Source organism: Phyllobates terribilis, unplaced genomic scaffold, assembly GCF_046119375.1.
Source record: "Phyllobates terribilis strain yellow unplaced genomic scaffold, ASM4611937v1 Scaffold_2__4_contigs__length_985480577, whole genome shotgun sequence".
Classification (NCBI taxonomy): Eukaryota; Metazoa; Chordata; class Amphibia; order Anura; family Dendrobatidae; genus Phyllobates; species Phyllobates terribilis.
In genome coordinates this window covers 649,563,502-649,586,169 of record NW_027362762.1, presented here as the reverse complement: position 1 = coordinate 649,586,169, position 22,668 = coordinate 649,563,502, and the positions used below count along the sequence as shown (strand labels likewise).

Genomic DNA, 22,668 nt, shown 5'->3' with positions numbered 1-22,668 from the left:
ATCTTCGGCCATATTGGACTTTCTCCACAGACGTTCAGCGCACTTGGAGCATCGCTGGAGAAAACGTGTTTGTAGCGTCTGCCAGAGTTGTCACCGTCTGTGCCGAGTTGTTCTAAGTGTACATATAAATATATACATATTGTAATGCAGCAGCAAATAATAGAACGGCTACAGCAGAAGTTAGAGACCTTTCAAGATGCCCTGAGGATAGTGGGCATGGGTTTAGAGGTAGTGAGATGTCCAGTAACTCAGGTCTGAGAGGCCCATACAAACGACCCAATAGAGTATGAGACACTACGGAGTCGGACCTGACCTTAGATACAAGGGCAAGTGAGTCGCACTGCTGTATTGACCGCTGGGAGCTGGGGAGGTCTGACAAGGTTACGACTCGGAAATGTGACTTGATGAAGTTAGTGACAATGATGGATGGTAGGTCCCTAAGGAATGGGCTAATGTTGATGACTAATATTCCAGGGGCTGAGCAGCCCAAGCGTCAACTACATGGACTCTGTGTGAACCGTGGGTTATAATGTGATTGTATATATCATGTGTTCAATACCATGGGCTTGAACAAGAGGGGGGGATATGTAATGCAGCGGCTTGCTGCATTTCCAAAATGTCAGAGGGGGTGTGTTCTGGCTGACCACGTACCTCCCCTTCAGGTGACTGATCACATGACTGTGACATCATCACAGGTCCTGTGCACACGGAGGATATATATATATATATATATATATATATGCCTTAAGCCACAGCTTTGGCAGAGCAGAGCTGATGGAAGCCACTAGACCCGGCAAAGGTAAAATCAGTGCTTGAACTGAACATTGATGTTGTTACCTTGCTGAAGGCTGTATCTGAAGCTAAGCAGGCAGATCTGCCACTGGAAAGGCTCTAGGATATTACATGTGTAACATTCCTGCGTGCCACTGAGATGGACTATGTTATAAGCAGTTTATGATGTGTAATAAACTGTTGGACTTCATATTACCGGAAAACGTTGCATGTGTGCTTTAATTGACCTGGTGAAGTGAGTGCCCCTCAACATGATCATTAGCGCTACCTTACAATTGGTTGGAGAATGCGGGCAACTGCAGCCTGGTTGCAAGGTGTAACGGCACAGGACGACGAACGTGGATGCAAGCATCTGGCTGTAACTCGGCGGGGTTCCGAAAATTGTCATCACATTCAAACTTGGCTTGCTGTGGCTTGATGGGGCCACAAAAAATTTTCCTGGTAAAGCGGTGTGAAGTGTCTGGTTTTGAACAGCGTACCGCGATGGCTACAAATGGAGCAGTATCCCCAGACGGAATGGAGAAGTGGTTAGATGACCAGCTGCAAACCCTCTTCAGCAAAATAGAGTTTCCTGAAGACATGCAGGAGCAGATAAAGATGGCTGTGAAGGGAGCAGCAGATGAGACTGAAGCTGTTGAGCGATTAAGGTGACTGTTAAAGTTACAGCAACAGGACATGGTGCAGGAATGGCAGGAGCTGTTGGCACCATACAGAATGGCGGCAGCGGACCATTCCTTAAGTTCTCCTGGGGCGCCGGTACTGTCCTAGAGTGCCCAGGGAGGTGGTAAGAGATGTTGTGAACTGGGTCCTAAGACTATCGCGTGTTTTTTTTTTTTTTTTTAAACCCTACAGGTGTGCTTGTCCAAAAGAAGACAAAGAGGGTGGAGCATAGAATACCAAAATTGGTTACTGGTCGTGGGTTGGTACTGCCTAAAAATGACAATTCGACCATTGATAACTGGGTAGCTCCAGTAGAAGGTGTTGACATCAAAGTGGGAGGTGACTTGTTGGTTCACAACACCATGGGGAGTGACACAGACCCCACAGCTGACGGTGACACTATGAAAGTAGAAAGAGAGTTCGGTCACGAGGAGCTAAACAAGGTGAGAAAGTCTCCCTCTTGTCATCGAAGGCGCAAGGGCCACAAAAAAGTTGCTCCTGTAGCCTTTGCTGAAAGGGTAAATAAAGAAAATGCAATGCTGTGTGCCTTTATTCCGAGTGTGGATCCTCCTTTAAAAGTAGAGGAGATCAGGAGGGAAGATGAGGTGACGTTGCCAGTAGCAACCTCCGGTACAGTATCAGACAACAATGAAGATCAGGTGGAAGAGTTGGATGCAGTTCTGCAGATTCGTTACAAGCAGGATGATCTACTGAGACAGAAGGATCATGAACCAACAGCCCTGAAAGGGGCGCTGAAAGAGGAGGTGGCCAATCATGACCAAGAGCTGGAGCCTAACAGGCAGCAGTATCAGAGTGGCATACAGCAACTAATGAAAAACATGGAGAACGTGTGCCAGGACCAGCTGAGCCTGGAGTCTGTACGGCAGAAAATAAACCAGGTTGTGAGGAACTTGCAGCGAGAACTGGAGGAAAGCAGCAAGGAAATCAACAAATGGAAGGAAATGTTCCAGAAAAATAAAGAGGACCTCCGCAAAACCAAAGAGGAGGATTTTCAGTTGAAGCTTGAGAAAGTGCAGTATGAGGATGAGCTGTACGAGATGAAAAATCATCTCTGCCTGGTGCAGTCAGGGCTGATGCAGGAGAAGCAAAGGCTGGATGAGGGTCTACACCACAGGGATAGGGAGCTATCTGCCTTAAAAGGGGCGCTGAAGGATGAAGTTTCTGGACGTGATCAAGACCTAGAACAACTGCGCGAACAATTCAACCGGGAGCTGTGTGAATCCAAGGAGTATGATGAACACATGAGGGAGCTGCAGCAATTTCAAGACCAAGAAAAGTCTCTAATGCAGGAGAAGGAGTGGCTGGAGGAGTCTCTGTACCAGCGAGACCAGGAGCTATCCGCCCTGAAAGGGGCATTAAAAGATGAAGTGTCTGGTCACAACTGTGAGGCAGAAAAGATGCATGAAAAATTCAATAGGGAACTGCAACAATCCAAGAGCGACTATGAGGATCTCCTCAAGGTTAAGAAAAAACTAGAGGATGATAAGGCGGATGCAGAACACATCCGCAAAGTGATTGAGACCACTCTACAGGACACCCGTGATGAGAATGATGATCTCCGCAGAAAGATCCCGGGACTGGAAGCTCAGATGAAGGAGCTGCAGACGTTCTGTGATGATCTCCAGAGGGCAGAGATGTGCCTTAAGGATAGAATTGGCAGGATGGAAGCTGAACGGAAAAAGATGGAGGAGTCAATCAGAGAAGCCACAGACCAGGGTCAGGAGTTTGCCACTGGAGAAGGGAGGTATGAAGTAAATACCACCTCGAATAATGCGAGCTTGGATGATTCGGTGGATGTAAGAGCCGAGATCAAGGAGCTCAAGGAGACGCTACAAGCCCTTTTGAAGCAAGAGAAGCTTGAGAGACTGGCTGTCGAGAGCCGAGTGGGTGCATTGGAGACAGAGAGATCTGACAGAACTCTACTGACAAAGGAGCAGTTGAAGCAGGAAGAGCTTCATAGATGGGCTGCTGAGAGGTGAGTAGCTGAGCTGGAGGAAAAAGTTTTCAAGCTCAAAGGTTGCCTGGCAAAGTACCAATCAGTGAACGAGGCCTCCTCGGAGAAGAGAAAGGGCAAACCAGTTGCGCTTAATCCTTTATACCATGAGAAGGTGGACCTGAGGAGAATTCTTGAGTTCATAGCTGTGAGTCAGCTCAGGGGAAGCATACAGGGTGAAGAAGCTGAAAGTCAGTTGTCCCTGAATCCTGAGCCAGATGATCGTTTGGAGACCACTGGTGAGACAGAAACTTCTGGGTACAAGTGTCTCATAGATGTACCCGAAGATTTGAGAGAAGAATGCACCAGAGAGTCAGTGCATGAAGAGTATAAGAAGGCCGTGGGAGCCTGTAAGGTGTACTCAACCTCAAAAGCTAAACAGCTGGTGGTCCTGTCCACAACCGAAGTCACAGTGAAGAGGGTGGCTATCCTAAGTGACATGCACTGGCGATGTGTTCGCATGAAGCGGTTTGTCCAGTTGAAGACGGAACAAGCGATTAGACAACTGGAGCTTATGAGAAAAGCTCAAAATCTGGGGGAAGAAGTCATCCGGGTGCCTCATGCTCTGGTAAGATAGCTCATTGGGAGAAATGGCCAAGCCATGCAAATGATGGTAAAGAAGTCTGGTGTGATGAAAGTAAGCAGTCCACGTGATCATCAGGGCTGGATACCAGATGAAGATGGCATGGTGTCATTCTCCGCTGTAGGAATGGAAGAAAATCTTGCATATATACGAATGCTGATGGAGTACCGAGTGACCTACCTGCGAGAGGTAGAACAGTTGAATCTCGCCAGACTGCGAATGGAAAGACAGCGTCACTTGAGCAGCAGAAGATGGCAGCCATCTATAAATTGTGAGACCAGACAGAGAAAGGGCCCTCCAAATAATAGAATGGCTACAGCAGAAGTTAGAGACCTTTCAAGATGTCCTGAGGATAGTGGGCATGGGTTTAGAGGTAGTGAGACCTCCAGTAACTCAGGTCTGAGAGACCCACACAAATGACCCAATAGAGTATGAGACAGTACGGAGTCGGACCTGACCATAGATACAAGGGCAAGTGAATCGCACTGCTGTATTGACCGCTGGGAGCGGGGGAGGTCTGACAAGGTTACGACTCGGAAATGTGACTTGATGAAGTTAGTGACAATGATGGATGGTAGGTCCCTAAGGAATGGGCTAATGTTGATGACTAATATTCCAGGGGCTGAGCAGCCCAAACGTCAAGTACATGGACTCTGTGTGAACCGTGGGTTATAATGTGATTGTATATATCATGTGTTCAATACCATGGGCTTGAACAAGAGGGGGGGGGATATGTAATGCAGCGGCTTGCTGCATTTCCAAAATGTCAGAGGGGGTGTGTTCTGGCTGACCACGTACCTCCCCTTCAGGTGACTGATCACATGACTGTGACATCATCACAGGTCCTGTGGTCACGGAGGATATACAGTACAGACCAAAAGTTTGGACACACCTTCTCATTTAAAGATTTTTCTGTATCTTCATGACTATCAAAATTGTACATTCACACTGAAGGCATCAAAACTATGAATTAACACATGTGGAATTATATACTTAACAAAAAAGTGTGAAACAACTGAAAATATGTCTTATATTCTAGGTTCTTCAAATTAGACACCTTTTGCTTTGAAGACTGCTTTGCACACTCTTGGAATTCTCTTGATGAGCTTCAAGAGGTAGTCACCGGAAATGGTCTTCCAACAATCTTGAAGGAGTTCCCAGAGATGCTTAGCACTTGTTGGCCATTTTACCTTCACTCTGCAGTCCAGCTCACCCCAAACCATCTCGATTGGGTTCAGGTCTGGTGACTGTGGAGGCCAGGTCATCTGGCGTAGCACCCCATCACTCTCCTCCTTGGTCAAATAGCCCTTACACAGCCTGGAGGTGTGTTTGGGGTCATTGTCCTGTTGAAAAATAAATGATGGTCCAGCTAAACGCAAACCGGATGGAATAGTATGCCGCTGCAAGATGCTGTGGTAGCCATGCTGGTTCAGTATGCCTTCAATTTTGAATAAATCCCCAACAGTGTCACCAGCAAAGCACCCCCACACCATCACACCTCCTCCTCCATGCTTCATGGTGGGAGCCAGGCATGTAGAGTCCATTCGTTCACTTTTTCTGCATCGCACAAAGACAGAGTGGTTGGAACCAAAGATCTCAAATTTGGACTCATCAGACCAAAGCACAGATTTCCACAGGTCTAATGTCCATTCCTTGCGTTCTTCAGCCCAAACAAGTCTATTCTGCTTGTTGCCTGTCCTTAGCAGTGGTTTCCTAGCAGCTATTTTACCATGAAGGCCTGCTGCACAAAGTCTCCTCTTAACAGGTGTTGTAGAGATGTGTTTGCTGCTAGAACTCTGTGTGGCATTGACATGGTGTCTAATCTGAGCTGCTTTTAACCTGCGATTTCTGAGGCTGGTGACTCAGATAAACTTATCCTCAGAAGCAGAGGTGACTCTTGGTCTTCCTTTCCTGGGGCTGTTCTCATGTGAGCCAGTTTCTTTGTAGCGCTTGATGGTTTTTGCAACTGCACTTGGGGACACTTTCAAAGCTTTCCCAATTTTTTGCACTGACTGACCTTCATTTCTTAAAGAAATGATGGCCACACGTTTTTCTTTACTTAACTGCTTTTTTCTTGCCATAATACAAATTCTAACAGTCTATTCAGTAGGACTATCAGCTGTGTATCCACCAGACTTCTGCACAACACAACTGATGGTCCCAACCCCATTTATAAGGCAAGAAATCGCACTTATTAAACCTGACAGGGCACACATGTGCAGTGAAAACCATTTCCGGTGACTACCTCTTGAAGCTCATCAAGAGAATGCCAAGAGTGTGCAAAGCAGTCATCAAAGCAAAAGGTGGCTATTTTGAAGAACCTAGAATATAAGACATATTTTCAGTTGTTTCACACTTTTTTGTTAAGTATATAATTCCACATGTGTTAATTCATAGTTTTGATGCCTTCAGTGTGAATGTACAATTTTCATAGTCATGAAAATACAGAAAAATCTTTAAATGAGAAGGTGTGTCCAAACTTTTGGTCTGTACTGTATATATATCCTGGTGGTTTTGAAACAGGGAAAAAGGCAAGAGACCTGATCCCTGTGTCTGGGACACCATTAGCCCTGGAAGGCACGTGGCCTGGAGGCCACACCTGGTGAGCCTTAAGCCACAGCTTTGGCAGAGCAGAGCTGATGGAAGCCGCTAGACCCGGCAAAGGTAAAATCGGTACTTGAAATGGACATTGATGTTGTTACCTTGCTGAAGGCTGTATCTGAAGCTAAGCGGGCATATCTGCCACTGGAAAGGCTCTAGGATATTACATGTGTAACATTCCTGCGAGCCACTGAGATGGACTATGTTATAAGCTGTTTATGATGTGTAATAAACTGCTGGACTTCATATTACCGGAAAACATTGCATGTGTGCTTTAATTGACCCGGTGAAGTGAGTGCCCCTCAACATGATCATTAGCGCTACCTTACAATATACATATATATGTATTTCATAACATATAGACAGTCATTTTTTTTTTTTTTATTTAAGATTTTAAGCTTTAGAAATATTGAAAATTACATATATTTTATGCTCGGTAGAGCAGGAGCTAGCCCAGTCTTTATTAAAATAACCATATTTTCTTATTTTTCCACCAATATAGCCATATGAGGACTTGTTTTTGCAGAATGAGTTGTATTTTTGATTGACACCATTGATTTTACCACATAGAGTAAGGGAATATGGCAAAAATATTACAAGTGTGGTGAAATGGTGAAAAAAATGCAATTCTGCCATAATTTTTTGGGTTTGATTTTTACCATGCTAATTGTGCAGTAAAAATGACCTGACATCGTGATTCTCCAGGTTGGTACAATTGCGGTGATACCAAACATATATAGGTTTTTACTCTTATAGTGGCTTAAAAAATTCAGAAATTTGAAAAAAATTATTTGATTTGTGCCACCATTTTTAAAGACCCATATTTTTTTTATTTTTTTTCCATCATTGGAGTGTGTGAGGGCTTGTTATCTGCTTTGTGAGCTATTGTTTTTTTTGCAGTGTTACAGTGACCAAAAAACTGCAATTCTGGAGTTTTGACTTTTTTTTTTAAAGTGTTTACTGATCAGGTCAATTAATTTTTATATTTTGAATTTTATGGATGATGTGATACCAAATATATATATTTTTTATTTTTTAAATTTCCTGATTTTTAGTAGGTAAACAAGGGGGTGATTCAAATTTTTAAGTTTTTTTATAACTATTTTAAAATCTTAATTAAAATTCTAATATCCTAACAAAATAATGAGACATTTCAAAAATGATGCAGGTATAAAGCAAGCATATGGTAAATTGTATTTATTTATGCTGTGTCATATGATTAAAGAGCATACAAAGTTTAAAATTGCCAAATTTAAATTTTTTTGTTAAATTTCAGATATTTTTATAAATAAAACTCAAATCATATCAACCTCATTTTACTAATAATATAAAGAACTAAGTTTCGAAAAAACAAACTTGTGATGATTGGGATATACAGAAGCATTCCAGAGTTATTGCCACATAAAGTAACACGTCAGATTTGAAAACTCTGGCCAGGTAAAGAACACCAAGCCTGGCTGTGTTTATAAGGGGTTAAATCATAAACTGCATGAAGGTTCTAGGGAGTATAAAGTGCTGAGTGAAATGCTGGAAATGTTTAGGAAAATGTAGTGGTATATTATAAATTTGAGGGTATACTATTGTGATATAGTAAGATTTTTTTTTTCGATATATTTTATATACCTAATTATTTGTCATAATTTTCAAAGCCTCTTCTTGCTCTCATTCCATAGCAAACTATGAGTGTATGAAAATTTAACCTGGTATTTGTTGATCACATTAGTGCATGGCTTGTCACAAGGCACGTTTCATATAATTATACTATCACTCTAACTAGCTGAATTTGTGTGTTCCATGATATATTGAAGTAAACAATAAAAATATTTAATGAATGTCAAAATTCAGAAATCTTGAAATCCAGAAGCAAATACAACAGAAAGTACAAAATTAAAAGGGTGGTCCAAAACTAACACTGCTTTAATCTTAAATGTCTATTTAATATAATAATCTAATTGCTTTTCTAACATACTTTAATTAAAAATTCTCTACCTTTCCCTCTCTACTCTAACTTCTTTATTTTTTTTACCAACTTCCTGTTTGATGACATTTTGTTTGAGAATCCTCAGTGCATGCTGGAAACTCAAAGAGACATCTGCCGCAGCCTTTGTCTCCACCCTGAAATGAAGCATCATCAGTGATGCCTGTGTTCAGGGGCTGGGATAGTTCCTGCTGTACTGATCATGCGTTTGTTATCAATTCCAACAGATGTTTAGTGACAGTGCGCTCCCTCGCCAGCTCTGATGAGAAGTGACAAGCCAGCAAGAGAGCACTGGCATTGCACATTGTAAAGAGAGAACCCTGTGAGGAGGAAACACAGAGACAAGTCCCTCTCCCAAAAGGGCTTGTCTGTTTTGGATGATGCTTCATTTTAGTTGGGGTAAGAGGCTGCGGCAATGATTGTAGCTTCTGCCCCCCTGATGACGTCTTGTTTGACACTCGGGATTCTCAAATGAAATGGCATCAAAAGAGAGAGGGAACAGCAGGGAATTTTTTATTTTTTTTTAAAGTATATTAGGACAACAATTAGATTATTGAATTAAACAGATATTTAGTATTAAATCAGTGTTTGATCACCTCTTTAAGATATGTGGCCTTTAACTTTAAATTGAACTTTATTTTGTAATTATTGCTATTATTCTTAGGAGCAGCCTTTAGTGAATCTTACTGCAATCATAATGGTGTTCCAGGACTGGCTAAAAACTTCAGAAGAATTGTCTCCTTTGTAATACCTCTGCAACTCAAGCAGAAAGTGTTCTTGCTTAATCTGAAAAGCAAAGAACTAGGGTTAGAGGCAAGCAGTTGACAAAATTGTGCAACCTTTCTCAAATTGTCAACTTACCATTTTCTGATAGGTCAAAGCAAGGATAACACCAACAAGTTCCACAATGAATAAGACCAAAATGAGTATAAAGAACTGAAATAAATGAAAAGTAAAATGTATATAAATTATTAGAATAAGAATTAGATAAGAAACCAAAGAATTAGCAACAATAAAGGAGATATTGTTGCAAAAATGTTATAGCAATTTGCATTGTTTTTTGTACCAATAGATTGATTTAGTTAATTAATAATATAAAATCAAATTTAAGAACAAATTATATAAATACAAATTAGGTAATTTTAATCCTTTAAGTTTTTCATTAGGGCCAGGTATATCATTACTAAATAGAAACATTCAATTTACTTATAATCATTTCATAATTTACATTAGTGCAGAACTGGCAAAGTATTACTTTGGTAATGCTTTGCTTCAGCATTACTGGTATTAGACACAGCTTGATCTATCCTATTGTGACTGAATGCTTTTACTTGCAATATTTAACATACATAGTACAGTGGGTACGGAAAGTATTCAGACCCCTTTAAATTTTTCACTCTTTATTTCATTGCAGCCATTTGGTAAATTCTAAAAAGTTCATTTTTTTCTCATTAAAGTACACTCTGCACCCCATCTTGACTGAAAAAAAACAGAAATGTAGACATTTTTGCAAATTTATTAAAAAAGAAAAATTTAAATATCACATGGGCATAAGTATTCAGACCCTTTGCTCAGACACTCATATTTAAGTCACATGCTGTCCATTTCCTTCTCATCCTCCTTGAGAAGGTTCTACTCCTTCATTGGAGTCCAGCTGTGTTTAATTAAACTGATAGGACTTGATTTGGATAGTCACACACCTGTCTATATAAGACCTCACAGCTCACAGTGCATGTCAGACCAAATGAGAATCATGAGCTCAAATGAACTGCCCAAGGAGCTCAGAGACAGAATTGTGGCAAGGCACAGATCTGGCCAAGGTTACAAAAAAATTTCTGCATTACTCAAGGTTCGTAAAAGCACAGTGGCCTCCATAATCCTTAAATGGAAGAAGTTTTGGACCACCAGAAGTCTTCCTAGACCTGGCCGTCCAGCCAAACTGAGCAATCGTGGGAGAAGAGCCTTGGTGAGAGAGGTAAAGAAGAACCCCAAAATCACTGTGGCTGAGCTCCAGAGATGCAGTAGGAAGATGGGAGAAAGTTCCACAAAGTCAACTATCACTGCAGACCTCCACCAGTCGGGCCTTTATGGCAGAGTGGCCCGACGGAAGCCTCTCCTCAGTGCAAGACATATGAAAGCCTGCATAGAGTTTGCTCAAAAACACATGAAGGACTCCCAGACTATGAGAAATAAGATTCCCTAGACTGATGAGACAAAGATAGAACTTTTTGGTGATAATGCTAAGCGGTATGTGTGGAGAAAACCAGGCACTGCTCATCACCTGCCCAATACAATCCCAACAGTAAAACATGGTGGTGGCAGCATCATGCTATGGGGATGTTTTTCAGCTGCAGGGACAGGACGTCTAGTTGTAATTGAAGGAAACATGAATGCGGCCAGGTACAGAGATATCCTGGATGAAAACCTCTTCCAGAGGGCTCTGTACCTCAGACTTGGCCGAAGGTTCACCTTCCAACAAGACAATGACCCTAAGTACAAAGCTAAAATAACAAAGGAGTGGCTTCAGAGCAAGTCTGTGACCATTCTTGACTGGCCCAGCCAGAGCCCTGACCTAAACCCAATTGAGCATCTCTGGAGAGACCTGAAAATGGCTATCCACCAACGTTCACCATCCAACCTGATGGAACTGGAGAGGATCTGCAAGGAAGAATGGCAGAGAATCCCCAAATCCAGGTGTGAAAACTTGTTTCATCATTCCCAAGAAGACTCATGGCTGTACTAGCTCAAAAGAGTGCTTCTACTCAATACTGGGCAAAGGGTCTGAATACTTATGACCATGTGATATTTCAGTTTTTCTTTTTTAATAAATTTGCAAAAATGTCTACATTTCTGTTTCTTTTTTTAGTCAAGATGGGGTGCAAATTGTACTTTAACGAGAAAAAAATGAACTTTTTAGAATTTACCAAATGGCTGTAATGAAACAAAGAGTGAACAATTTAAAGGGGTCTGAATACTTTCTGTACCCACTCTATATTTTTGTCCAAAGGTAAACTGAACAATCTTCTAGAATAGCTGAATAAAATTAAAAATAGCTTCATAGAAAGAGTAAAATAACAATGTAAATAGTTGTGTTAGATAGGACTTATCTCGCGTGACTAATTTTAACTTCTTTAATATTTAAAGAGGACCTTTCACAAGTTATAGCATGTTAAACTTTCCACATCATGCAATATTGGCTATTGAACTATATAGAAAGTAGTTTTCATTTTAAGGTATCACTCCAGCATTTTGTTTGTGACTGTTGTAGGTCTTATAGTTATTGTAGACATATTTTCGGTGTTGTGATGAAGTGGTGAATATAGTGCATTTACTTCCATCACTGTGCGATCTACACACCAGCCCCGAATTAAAATCGGCCAGATGGACAAAGTTGGATAAGCCATGTTTCCTATCTATAGAAAGCTAAAATAATGATTGTAAATATGACATTAATATCTCCCTCCTGGGACCTCCAGGGGGGCAGATATCCTTAAAATCGGGGATCCCATTAGTTCTGATACCTGAGACACATCCCATTTACCTGCCTATAGCTGAGGTCACCAAGGGGAGGTAGGTAGGTGTGGCTTGTACCTTCTAAAAGCAAGATATAACCTACAATCATTGTTCAATGCTGGGAGATACAGCTCCCTATAGGACTGCATCATTTTCCAATCAGAGCATTCCCCTCCGCTAAGTTCTTAGCCATTTCAGTGACATCAGGTCTACTAATTTTCCTTTGTTTATCCTTTATATTTATATGTGATTGTATATACGGTATTATCTTGTCCCCTTTCTAATATCTTTTGTATATTTTTATAAACACTGCCTACTTTCCAAATTATATATATAAAATGTAATAGCTTTGTTCCTTTTTCTCCATAAACTGCATCACTGAAGTCTTGTGACATCATACGTCATTATATAGATAACAGGAAGCCAGCAAACTGCTATAAAAGTGGTCAAGCTTTGTGGAAAAGATAGGAATCCTGTAGATAAATACAAAGAACCTCAGCACCGACACAAATGAAATAGATTATTCTTTCTTCAAAAAGTACTGTGCGTGGGTAAGTGGCATTGGCATTGGTATACACCTGGATGCATCCAATGCCATTTACCTGCACGCACCCGGCCAGTACACTGACAGATGTCCACACTGACTGCCATAAGATGAAACCTGGAAGTGTTTATAATCACACTAAGCACTGGAATATCCCATCTTCCCCACATACGGAATGCCATGAGATGAAAAAGATGTTTGTAATAACACTCAGCTCTGCTTTACACAGAAAGTGCAGAGATCAGGACTTAGAGCAGGGCTGTGTGTCATTACATCTCACAGGAGAAGGCATGTTCTTCTGACCTTCCAGTGGCATATTATTTTTATTCCATCATGCAGGGGAAAACATAAATAATCTCTGGTAGCACTTCCTTGGACTTATCACAAATAAAAATAAAACTTTCATATCTCCACAACGACGATAAGAAATTTAAAAATTAAATATATATACAGGACATATTATTCACCTCTATAACCTGTATACCATGATGTGGCAAGTTTAAAATGCTTAAAACAGAACTGTCATTTTAATTTTTTTTTCATACGTCTATAGTACACATGAAAATAAGTAACTTTCTAATATACTGTATATTATCACACAAATATGCTTCTTTCTCCACCAGGACTGATTTTTTCATTTTCAAAATTTTAAATTTCCAGATAAAATCTTGATTCAGTGAAGACAGAGTTTTACAATACTGAGATAGGAGATTGCAATTGCTAATGATGACATTATATGTATAAGAGGGAGGCGAGGAAAAGGGAGGAGCTAGAGACAGCTTTCTCCTTCCATCTACATAGAATTTTATCAATAGCTACTGTCATCTCCTATCTCATTTATGCAAAAATCTGTCTTCTGAATACAGATATTACCCAGGACTTGAGAATTTTGAAAATAAAAAATCAGTCATGGTGGAGAAAGAAGCAGATTTCTTTGATATGATATATCACGAAGTTGCATATTTTCATGCATATTATTGATTTATGAAAAAAATTAAATAAAATGACTGTTACGCTTTAAACTGGTGGAATGTCCTCCTACATGACTCAATGAACATAGTTTTCCATTAGTGATGAGTGAGTGTGCTCGTTTAACCCTTTCACAGAGCACACTCGGGTGCTTTCCAAGCATCTTCGGCGTGCTTGTATATTATGTTGGAGTCCCTGTTTCTGCATGATTTAATTGCTTTTACACAGCCTCAACTGTTCTATATGCAAATTGCCTCTTCAGAGAGAAAGAGGACTTGAACTCTATAGCGCCACCTATTGAAAGCAGCAATCCTACAAGTCACAATCAACCCTTTAACAAGTCTTGCAATATGACTTAGGATATTAGCCAAATCAGAATCTCAATTTGCAGACACAAAGTTTCGGGCCAATGGCCCTCGTCAGTGCAAAGTATGAGAACTGATTTGGCTAAGTGAGAGGCTCTGGACTGAGGTCTAAGGGGTAGCGATTCTCCTTGTGGAGAGTGACATACCAGCTCTGGCATGCCAAGGCAAGGAGGCTTATTTGCCATGCAATGCTCCTAAATGTTCATATTAGTAAATGTTCATATTAGTATTCATCTTATCCTACAATTTCCTTTACTTTGATCCTTGAAATGATTGCATTGTATAAATATTCCATAAATGCATGGGGTATGTCCTAGAGTATCAGAATAATGTTGTAATGGGTCTGGGAGGTGGAACCACAGAGCAACTATACAAAGGGGCAGTCCTTGTAAGGAAGCGGGTGACACCCAGGGAAGGCGGGCAGGTAGTCACGACAAGTGACAGGGACAGTCTCTGGGTAGACGGGCAGGTAGTCACGGCAAGTGACAGGGACAGTCTCTGGGTAGAAGGGCAGGTAGTCACGGCAAGTGACAGGGACAGTCTCTGGGTAGACGGGCAGGTAGTCACGGCAAGTGACGGCAGAGCCTCCAGGTAGACTAGCAGACAGGTAGCAGGTGGACGCTCCCAGGTGAGTGGGCAAGAGTCTCTGGACAGGCAGGTGGTCACGGCAAGTGACGGCAGAGCCTCCAGGTAGGCTAGCAGGCAGGTAGCAGGTGAGCGCTCCCAGGTGAGCGGGCAAGAGTCTCTGGACAGGCAGGTGGTCACGGCAAGTGACGGCAGAGCCTCCAGGTAGGCTAGCAGGCAGGTAGCAGGTGAGCGCTCCCAGGTGAGCGGGCAGGCTGGTCCATAGACAGACTGACAGGTGTCGGAAGGCAGACCGTCGGACCGCAGGCTTGCAAGCAGGTAAGCGATATCAGGCAGGTATCAAGCAGGAATTTGGCAGGTGACTGGCAGGAAACAGGCAGGAATCTGGCAGGTGACTGGCAGGTAACAAGCAGGAATCTGGCAGGTGACTGGCAGGTAACTGGTAACGGGACCTGAGGGCTGAAGCAGAGTGAAGGCTTTGCAACAACATTGCTCGGGCACCTCCATCTTGGAGGAGGTGCCTTATATATGGAGAGGTCCTCCGGTCATTGGCCGGGGACTCCTTAGGGCGGCGCGCGCGGCCCCTTTAAGAGAGGGGGAGCGCGCGCACGCCCTAAGCACAGTGACCGGGGAGGAGCGCGCGCTGCCAGCAGAGCGGGAGGAAGACGCCGGGCACGGAGCGGAGAGGTGAGGGGAACAGCGTCCCTGCCTAGCAGGAGGCAGGGACGCCGACGATACAGTACCCCCCCCTTTAGGCCCCCCATTTTTTAGGCCAGACAGAAATTTACCAAAGATGAGAGGGGCATGTATGTTCTCCCGGGGCTCCCACGTTCTCTCCTCAGGACCAAACCCCTTCCAATCTACTAGAAAAAAGGTCTTTCCTCTTACCCTTTTGGTGGCCAGAATGTTCTCTACCTCAAACTCGTTTTCAGCGGAAACCGGAGCAGGAGGCGTACCTGTAGACTTGGAAAAAGAGTTAAGTACCACGGGTTTGAGGAGAGATACATGGAAGGAGTTAGGGATCTGCAAGTTGGCCGGGAGTTTCAATTTATAGGCCACCGGGTTGATCTGTTTGACTACCTCCAGTGGGCCGATGAACCGAGGCCCTAACTTGTAGGAAGGAATCTTGAGCCGGACATACTTGGACGAGAGCCAGACTTTATCTCCAGGACGGAATTGTGGAGGATCCAGGCGTTTTTTGTCAGCGTGTTTTTTCATCCGCTCGGATGACTGAAGGAGTGCGGATCGGGTACTCTCCCAAATGGAGGAAAATTTGCTAACGAGAGATTCCGCAGCCGGATTGTCCACCGAGGTGGAGACGGGAAATGGGATCCGAGGATGCTGACCGAAGACTACAAAAAACGGGGATTTGGAGGAAGATTCGCTCTCGTGATTATTGTAAGAGAATTCGGCCCATGGTAGGAGATCCACCAAGTCTGAATGGTGGGCATTAACGAAGTGCCGGAGGTAACTGGTCAGGATCTGATTGATCCGCTCCACTTGACCATTGGACTGTGGGTGGTAAGCGGAGGAGAAGTCCAGGGTGACGTCTAGCAGCTTACATGTGGCTCTCCAGAAGCGTGAGGTGAACTGAACCCCACGATCCGACACAATGTGGAGGGGCAGGCCATGGAGATGGAAGATGTGGCGGATAAAGTCTTTAGCCAGCTCGGGTGCAGACGGGAGGCCTGGCAGGGGAATGAAATGAGCCATTTTGGAAAACCGATCAGCGACCACCCAAATGACCGTACAACTGGCAGAGACAGGGAGATCTGTTATGAAGTCCATAGCTATATGCTGCCAGGGGGCAGCAGGTACTGGAAGAGGAAGGAGGCGACCGGCTGGCAGGTGTCTCGGAACCTTGTTGCGGGCGCAGGACACACAGGCAGAAACAAAGTCTATTACGTCCTTGTGCAGGGTAGGCCACCAGTAGTGCCGGGTAATAAGCTGGAGGGTCTTTTTCTGACCGGCGTGGCCAGCTAGCTTAGACGAGTGACCCCAGTGTAGGATCTTCTCCCGATCAGGTACCGTTACGAACGTCTTACCGGGAGGGAGACGATTTAGACTCACGGGGGCCAACTGCATTACTCTGGCGGGATCGATGATGTGTTTAGGCTCCTCCTCAAGATCAGACACCAGGAAGGATCGGGACAAGGCGTCCGCTTTGATGTTTTTGTCAGCCGACCGAAAATGAAGAATGAAATCAAAGCAGGCAAAAAACAAGGACCACCGGGCTTGGCGCAGGTTAAGTCTCTGGGCGTCCTGGAGATAGGCCAAGTTCTTGTGGTCTGTGTAAATTATTACCGGGTGAAGAGCCCCCTCGAGCAGGTAACGCCACTCCTCCAGTGCCAGCTTAATGGCCAATAATTCTCGGTCTCCTATAGAATAATTGCTCTCAGAAGAGGAGAAGAGTTTGGAGAAAAAGCCGCAGGTTACCATTCTTCCGGAAGATGATTTTTGGGTAAGTACCACCCCGGCTCCGGAGGAGGAAGCGTCAACTTCTAGGAAGAATTGTTTGTTGCCGTCCGGACGATGCAGCACCGGGGTGGAGGAGAAAGCCTGTTTTAAGGAAAGAAAGGCTTCCTCTGCTTCAGGCGGCCATTCTCTGGGATTAGTACCCTTACGGGTGAGCGCAGAGATAGGGGCAGTCCGGGAAGAGAAGTGCGGTATGAAGAGGCGGTAATAGTTGGCGAAGCCCAGGAACCGCTGAATAGCCTTCAACCTCTCTGGTCCGGGCCACTTCTGGATGGCAGACAGTTTCTCAGGATCCATTTGTAGGCCGGTCTGAGAGATTATGTAGCCCAGAAATGGAAGAGAGGTCTGCTCAAAGATGCACTTCTCATATTTAGCGTAGAGGTGGTTCTGCCTGAGCCTGAGCAGGACCTGACGAACATCCCTCCGGTGAGTAGGAAGGTCCAGAGAGAAGACCAAGATGTCGTCCAGGTACACCACCACGCAGGAGTAGAGAAGGTCACGGAAGATGTCATTGACCAACTCTTGAAAGACGGCAGGAGCGTTACAAAGACCGAAGGGCATTACAAGGTACTCATAGTGGCCGTCCCGGGTGTTGAATGCCGTCTTCCACTCATCCCCCTGATGGATACGGACCAGGTTATACGCCCCACGGAGATCCAGTTTGATGAAGATTCTAGCCCCCCTCAGACGGTCAAATAATTCAGGAATGAGCGGGAGGGGGTATTTATTCTTCACTGTAATCTGGTTAAGACCTCTATAATCTATACATGGACGGAGTGAGCCGTCCTTCTTTTTGACGAAGAAGAAGCCTGCTCCCGCCGGGGAGGTAGATTTCCGGATAAATCCCCGGGCCAGATTCTCCTCAATATATTCTGACATGGACCGGGACTCTGCAGCGGACAAAGGGTAGATACGCCCACGGGGAGGAGTAGAGTCGGGTATCAGGTCAATTGGGCAGTCGTATGGTCTATGAGGGGGTAATGTCTCTGCTTCTTTTTTATTGAAGACATCCGCATAAGACCAATAGGGAACCGGTAGACCGGGTAGATTGACTGGGGTAGGAGAAGGACGAGCAGGATGAACGGGAACTAGACAAGTCTTATGGTAGTCCTGTCCCCAGCGAAGGACTTCTCCGGTCTGCCAGTCAAGCACGGGTGCATGTTTCTGGAGCCAAGGTAGGCCTAGCAAGAGTGCGTGAGAGAGTCCAGGCAGAACATGAAAGGAGATGCTCTCAGAATGCAGCATTCCCACCTGTAGAGTTAGAGATTCGGTGATGAGTTGGATGGGATGTGGTAAGAGGCCCCCTTCCATGGCGGCGACAGATAAAGGTACGGCCAGAGGTTTGGTGGGAATGCGGTATTTTTCTACCAGGGATTGAGAGATGAGATTTCCAGCAGCTCCTGAGTCAAGTTGAGCCAGTTCAAAATAGCAGTTCTCTCCGCAGATGATAGAGACTGACAGCATCAGGGATGGAGAGGGTTTACTTTTGTCTAGGGCGACCTCTCTGAGCGATCCTAGACACAGGCGTTTCCCGACCTCTCCGGGCAGGAACGGATCCGGTGCTCCTTACTGCCACAGTAGAAGCAGCTCCCCTCGGCACGGCGTAAGTCTTGACGGGTTTTGACCATCTTGGTCTGGTCGACCTGCATAGGCTCAGGTGAGTGTGCCTGGGGAGTAACGGAGGGAGTGACGGGTTTCTGGAAGGTAGGGGCTAGACATGGAAACCTCCTCTCACGGGTGACCTCTTTGGCGCGCTCCTGGAACCGGATGTCAATCCAGGTGGCAAGTGTTATTAAGTCGTCGAGAGTGGTAGGAATGTCCCGACCGGCGAGTTCATCTTTAATACGGCCGGACAGACCCTCCCAGAAGACAGACACCAGGGCGTCGTTATCCCAGGCCAGCTCCGAAGCAAGAGTACGGAACCGTATGGCATATTGACCCACGGTGAGATTTCCTTGATGGAGGCGTAGCAGAGATGATGCGGATGAGGTCTTCCGTCCGGGTTCGTCGAAGACTTTCCGGAAAGCCGTGAGAAAGGCTGGCAGGTCGGACACCAGGGAGTCTCCTCTCTCCCATAGAGGATTTAGCCAAGCCAGTGCCTCCCCCGTGAGATGGGACATAAAGAAGGCTACTTTGGCCCGGTCGGAGATAAACTGGTGGGACAGGAGTTCAAAGTGCAGGGTGCACTGGTTTATGAAGCCCCGAGCTTAAGCGGGATCGCCTCCAAAGCGAGGAGGTGCAGAAAGCCGGGGTCCGGGGCAGGATACCATGGTATTGGTGGGCAGCGGCGCTGCCGGGTTGCGAGTCATGACACTAGCGGTGGTTGCTGGTGGAGCAGTCAGAGTGTCCAGGCGAGAGTTGACATTCCGCAGGTGACTCAGGATGGATTCCTGTTGGGACCTCTGCCGGGACAGTTCATGACATAGGTCCGAGAGAGAGGGAGCTTGGGTGCCACTGGGTTCCATGGCCCGAGCAAACTGTAACGGGTCTGGGAGGTGGAACCACAGAGCAACTATACAAAGGGGCAGTCCTTGTAAGGATCGGGTGACACCCAGGGAAGGCGGGCAGGTAGTCACGGCAAGTGACAGGGACAGTCTCTGGGTAGACGGGCAGGTAGTCACGGCAAGTGACAGGGACAGTCTCTGGGTAGAAGGGCAGGTAGTCACGGCAAGTGACAGGGACAGTCTCTGGGTAGACGGGCAGGTAGTCACGGCAAGTGACGGCAGAGCCTCCAGGTAGACTAGCAGACAGGTAGCAGGTGGACACTCCCAGGTGAGCGGGCAAGAGTCTCTGGATAGGCAGGTGGTCACGGCAAGTGACGGCAGAGCCTCCAGGTAGGCTAGCAGGCAGGTAGCAGGTGAGCGCTCCCAGGTGAGCGGGCAAGAGTCTCTGGACAGGCAGGTGGTCACGGCAAGTGACGGCAGAGCCTCCAGGTAGGCAAGCAGGCAGGTAGCAGGTGAGCGCTCCCAGGTGAGCGGGCAGGCTGGTCCATAGACAGACTGACAGGTGTCGGAAGGCAGACCGTCGGACCGCAGGCTTGCAAGCAGGTAAGCGGATATCAGGCAGGTATCAAGCAGGAATCTGGCAGGTGACTGGCAGGTAACAGGCAGGAATCTGGCAGGTGACTGGCAGGTAACAAGCAGGAATCTGGCAGGTGACTGGCAGGTAACTGGTAACGGGACCTGAGGGCTGAAGCAGAGTGAAGGCTTTGCAACAACATTGCTCGGGCACCTCCATCTTGGAGGAGGTGCCTTATATATGGAGAGGTCCTCCGGCCATTGGCCGAGGACTCCTTAGGGCGGCGCGCGCGGCCCCTTTAAGAGAGGGGGAGCGCGCGCGCCCTAAGCACAGTGACTGGGGAGGAGCGTGCGCTGCCAGCAGAGCGGGAGGAAGACGCCAGGCACGGAGCGGAGAGGTGAGGGGAACAGCGTCCCTGCCTAGCAGGAGGCAGGGACGCCGACGCTACAAATGTCATATTACTAGTTTTGCTTACAGCATAGGGTTTTTGTATCTTTGTGCTAGATATACAGTTGAAACCAGAAGTTTACATACACTATATAAAAAGACACATATGCATGTTTTTCTCAATATCTGACATGACATCCGAATAAACCTTTCCCGTTTTAGGTCAATTAGGATTACCATCATTTTTAATATTTGCCAAATGCCAGAATAATGAGAGAGAGAGAATGTTTTAAGGCATTTTTATTACTTACTGCAAAATGAAACGTTTACATACATTTCATTAGTATTTGGTAACATTGCCCTTAAACTGAATGACTTGTGTCAAATGTTTGGGATATCCTTCCACAAGCTTCTCACAATAGTTGGTCGGAATTTGGGCCCATTCCTCCTGACAAAACTGGTATAAGTGATCCAGGTTAGTAGGTCGCCTTGCTCGCACCTGCTTTTTCAGCTTTGCCCATAAATTTTCAGCAGGATTGAGATCTGCGCTTTGTGATGGCCACTTCAAAACATTGACTTTGTTATTCTTAAGCCACTTTGTTACCATTTTGGCAGTATGCTTTGGGTCATTGTACATTTGTAAGACCCATTTCCGTCCAAGCTTTAACTTCCTGGATGATGTCTTGAGATGTTGCTTCAGTATTGCCACATAATCTTCTTTTCTCAAGATGCCATCTATTTTTTGAAGTGCACCTGTCCCTCCTGAAGCAAAACAACCCCACAACATGATGCTGCAACCCCCATGTTTCACAGTTTGGATGGTGTTTTTAGCCTTCCAAGCTTCTCCGTTTTTCCTCCAAACGTAACGATGGTTGTTATTCCCAAAAAGTTCAATTATAGGTTCATCAGACCACAGGACATGTCTCCAAAAATTAAGGTATTTGTTCCTGTGTGCATTTGCAAACATTAATCTGGCTTTTTTATGTTTCTTTTGGAGTAATGGCATCTTCCTGTCAGAGTGGCCTTTCAGCCCATGTTGATACACTACTCGTTTCACTGTGGATATTGATACAATCTTACCAGCATCCGCCATCATATTCACAAGGTCTTTTTTTGTTTTTGTGCTTGATATGCACATGTCGGTCCAAAGCACGTTGATCTTTGGGACACAGAACCCGTCTTCTTCCTGAGTGTTATGATGGCTGGACATTCCCATCTTGTTTGTACTTGCATATACAGGTGCATCTCACAAAATTAGAATATCATCAGAAAGTTAATTTATTTCAGTTCTTCAATACAAAAAGTGAAAACTCATATATTATATAGAGTCATTACAAACAGTGATCTATTTCAAGTGTTTATTTCTGTTAATGTTGATGATTATGGCTTACAGCCAATGAAAACACAAAAGTCATTATCTCAGTAAATTATAATACGTTATAACAAGAGCTTGAAAAATGTTTTTAAAATCTGAAATGTTGGCCTACTGAAATGTATGTTCAGTAAATGCACTCAATACTTGGTCGGGGCTCCTTTTGCATCAATTACTGCATCAATGCGGTGTAGCATGGAGGCGATCAGCCTGTGGCACTGCTGAGGTGTCATGGAAGCCCAGGTTGCCTTGATAGCAGCCTTCAGCTCGTCTGCATTGTTGGGACTAGTGTCTCTCATCTTCCTCTTGACAATACCCCATAGATTCTCTATGGGGTTAAGGTAAAGCGAGTTTTCTGGCCAATCAAGTACAGTGATACTGTTGTTTTTAAACCAGGTATTGGTACTTTTGGCAGTTTAGACAGGTGCCAAGTCCTGCTGGAGAATGATAATTCCATCTCCAAAGAGCTTGTCAGCAGAGGGAAGCATGAAGTGCTCTAAAATTTCCTGGTAGACGGCTGCGCTGACTTTGGTCTTGATAAAACACAGTGGACCTACACCGCAGATGACATGGCTCCCCAAACCATCACTGATTGTGGAGACTTCACTCTAGACCTCAAGCAGCTTGGATTGTGTGCCTCTCCTCTCTTCCTCCAGACTCTGGGACCTTCATTTCCAAATGAAAATTGGAACTCTGGGACCATGTGGACTATGTCAATGACTGCCTTCTGAACATCTGTCAAGTCAGCAGTCTTCCCCATGATTGTGTAGCCTACTGAAACAGACTAAGCAGGGGCGTACATAGAAGTCATG

At 44.9% G+C, this 22,668-nt stretch overlaps 1 protein-coding gene across 1 annotated transcript in view; it reads right to left on the bottom strand.

Moving 5' to 3' along the window:
- LOC141252918 (tetraspanin-18-like) overlaps positions 1 to 22,668 on the bottom strand; it is a 75,342-nt gene that overhangs the window by 42,490 nt on the left and 10,184 nt on the right. Inside the window, exons 3-4 of the mRNA XM_073670678.1 lie at positions 9,490 to 9,564; positions 9,316 to 9,414 (exon numbers count right to left, since the gene is read on the bottom strand). Coding sequence (XP_073526779.1) covers positions 9,316 to 9,414; positions 9,490 to 9,564 — 174 coding nt within the window. The remainder of the gene's footprint in view (positions 1 to 9,315; positions 9,415 to 9,489; positions 9,565 to 22,668) is intronic.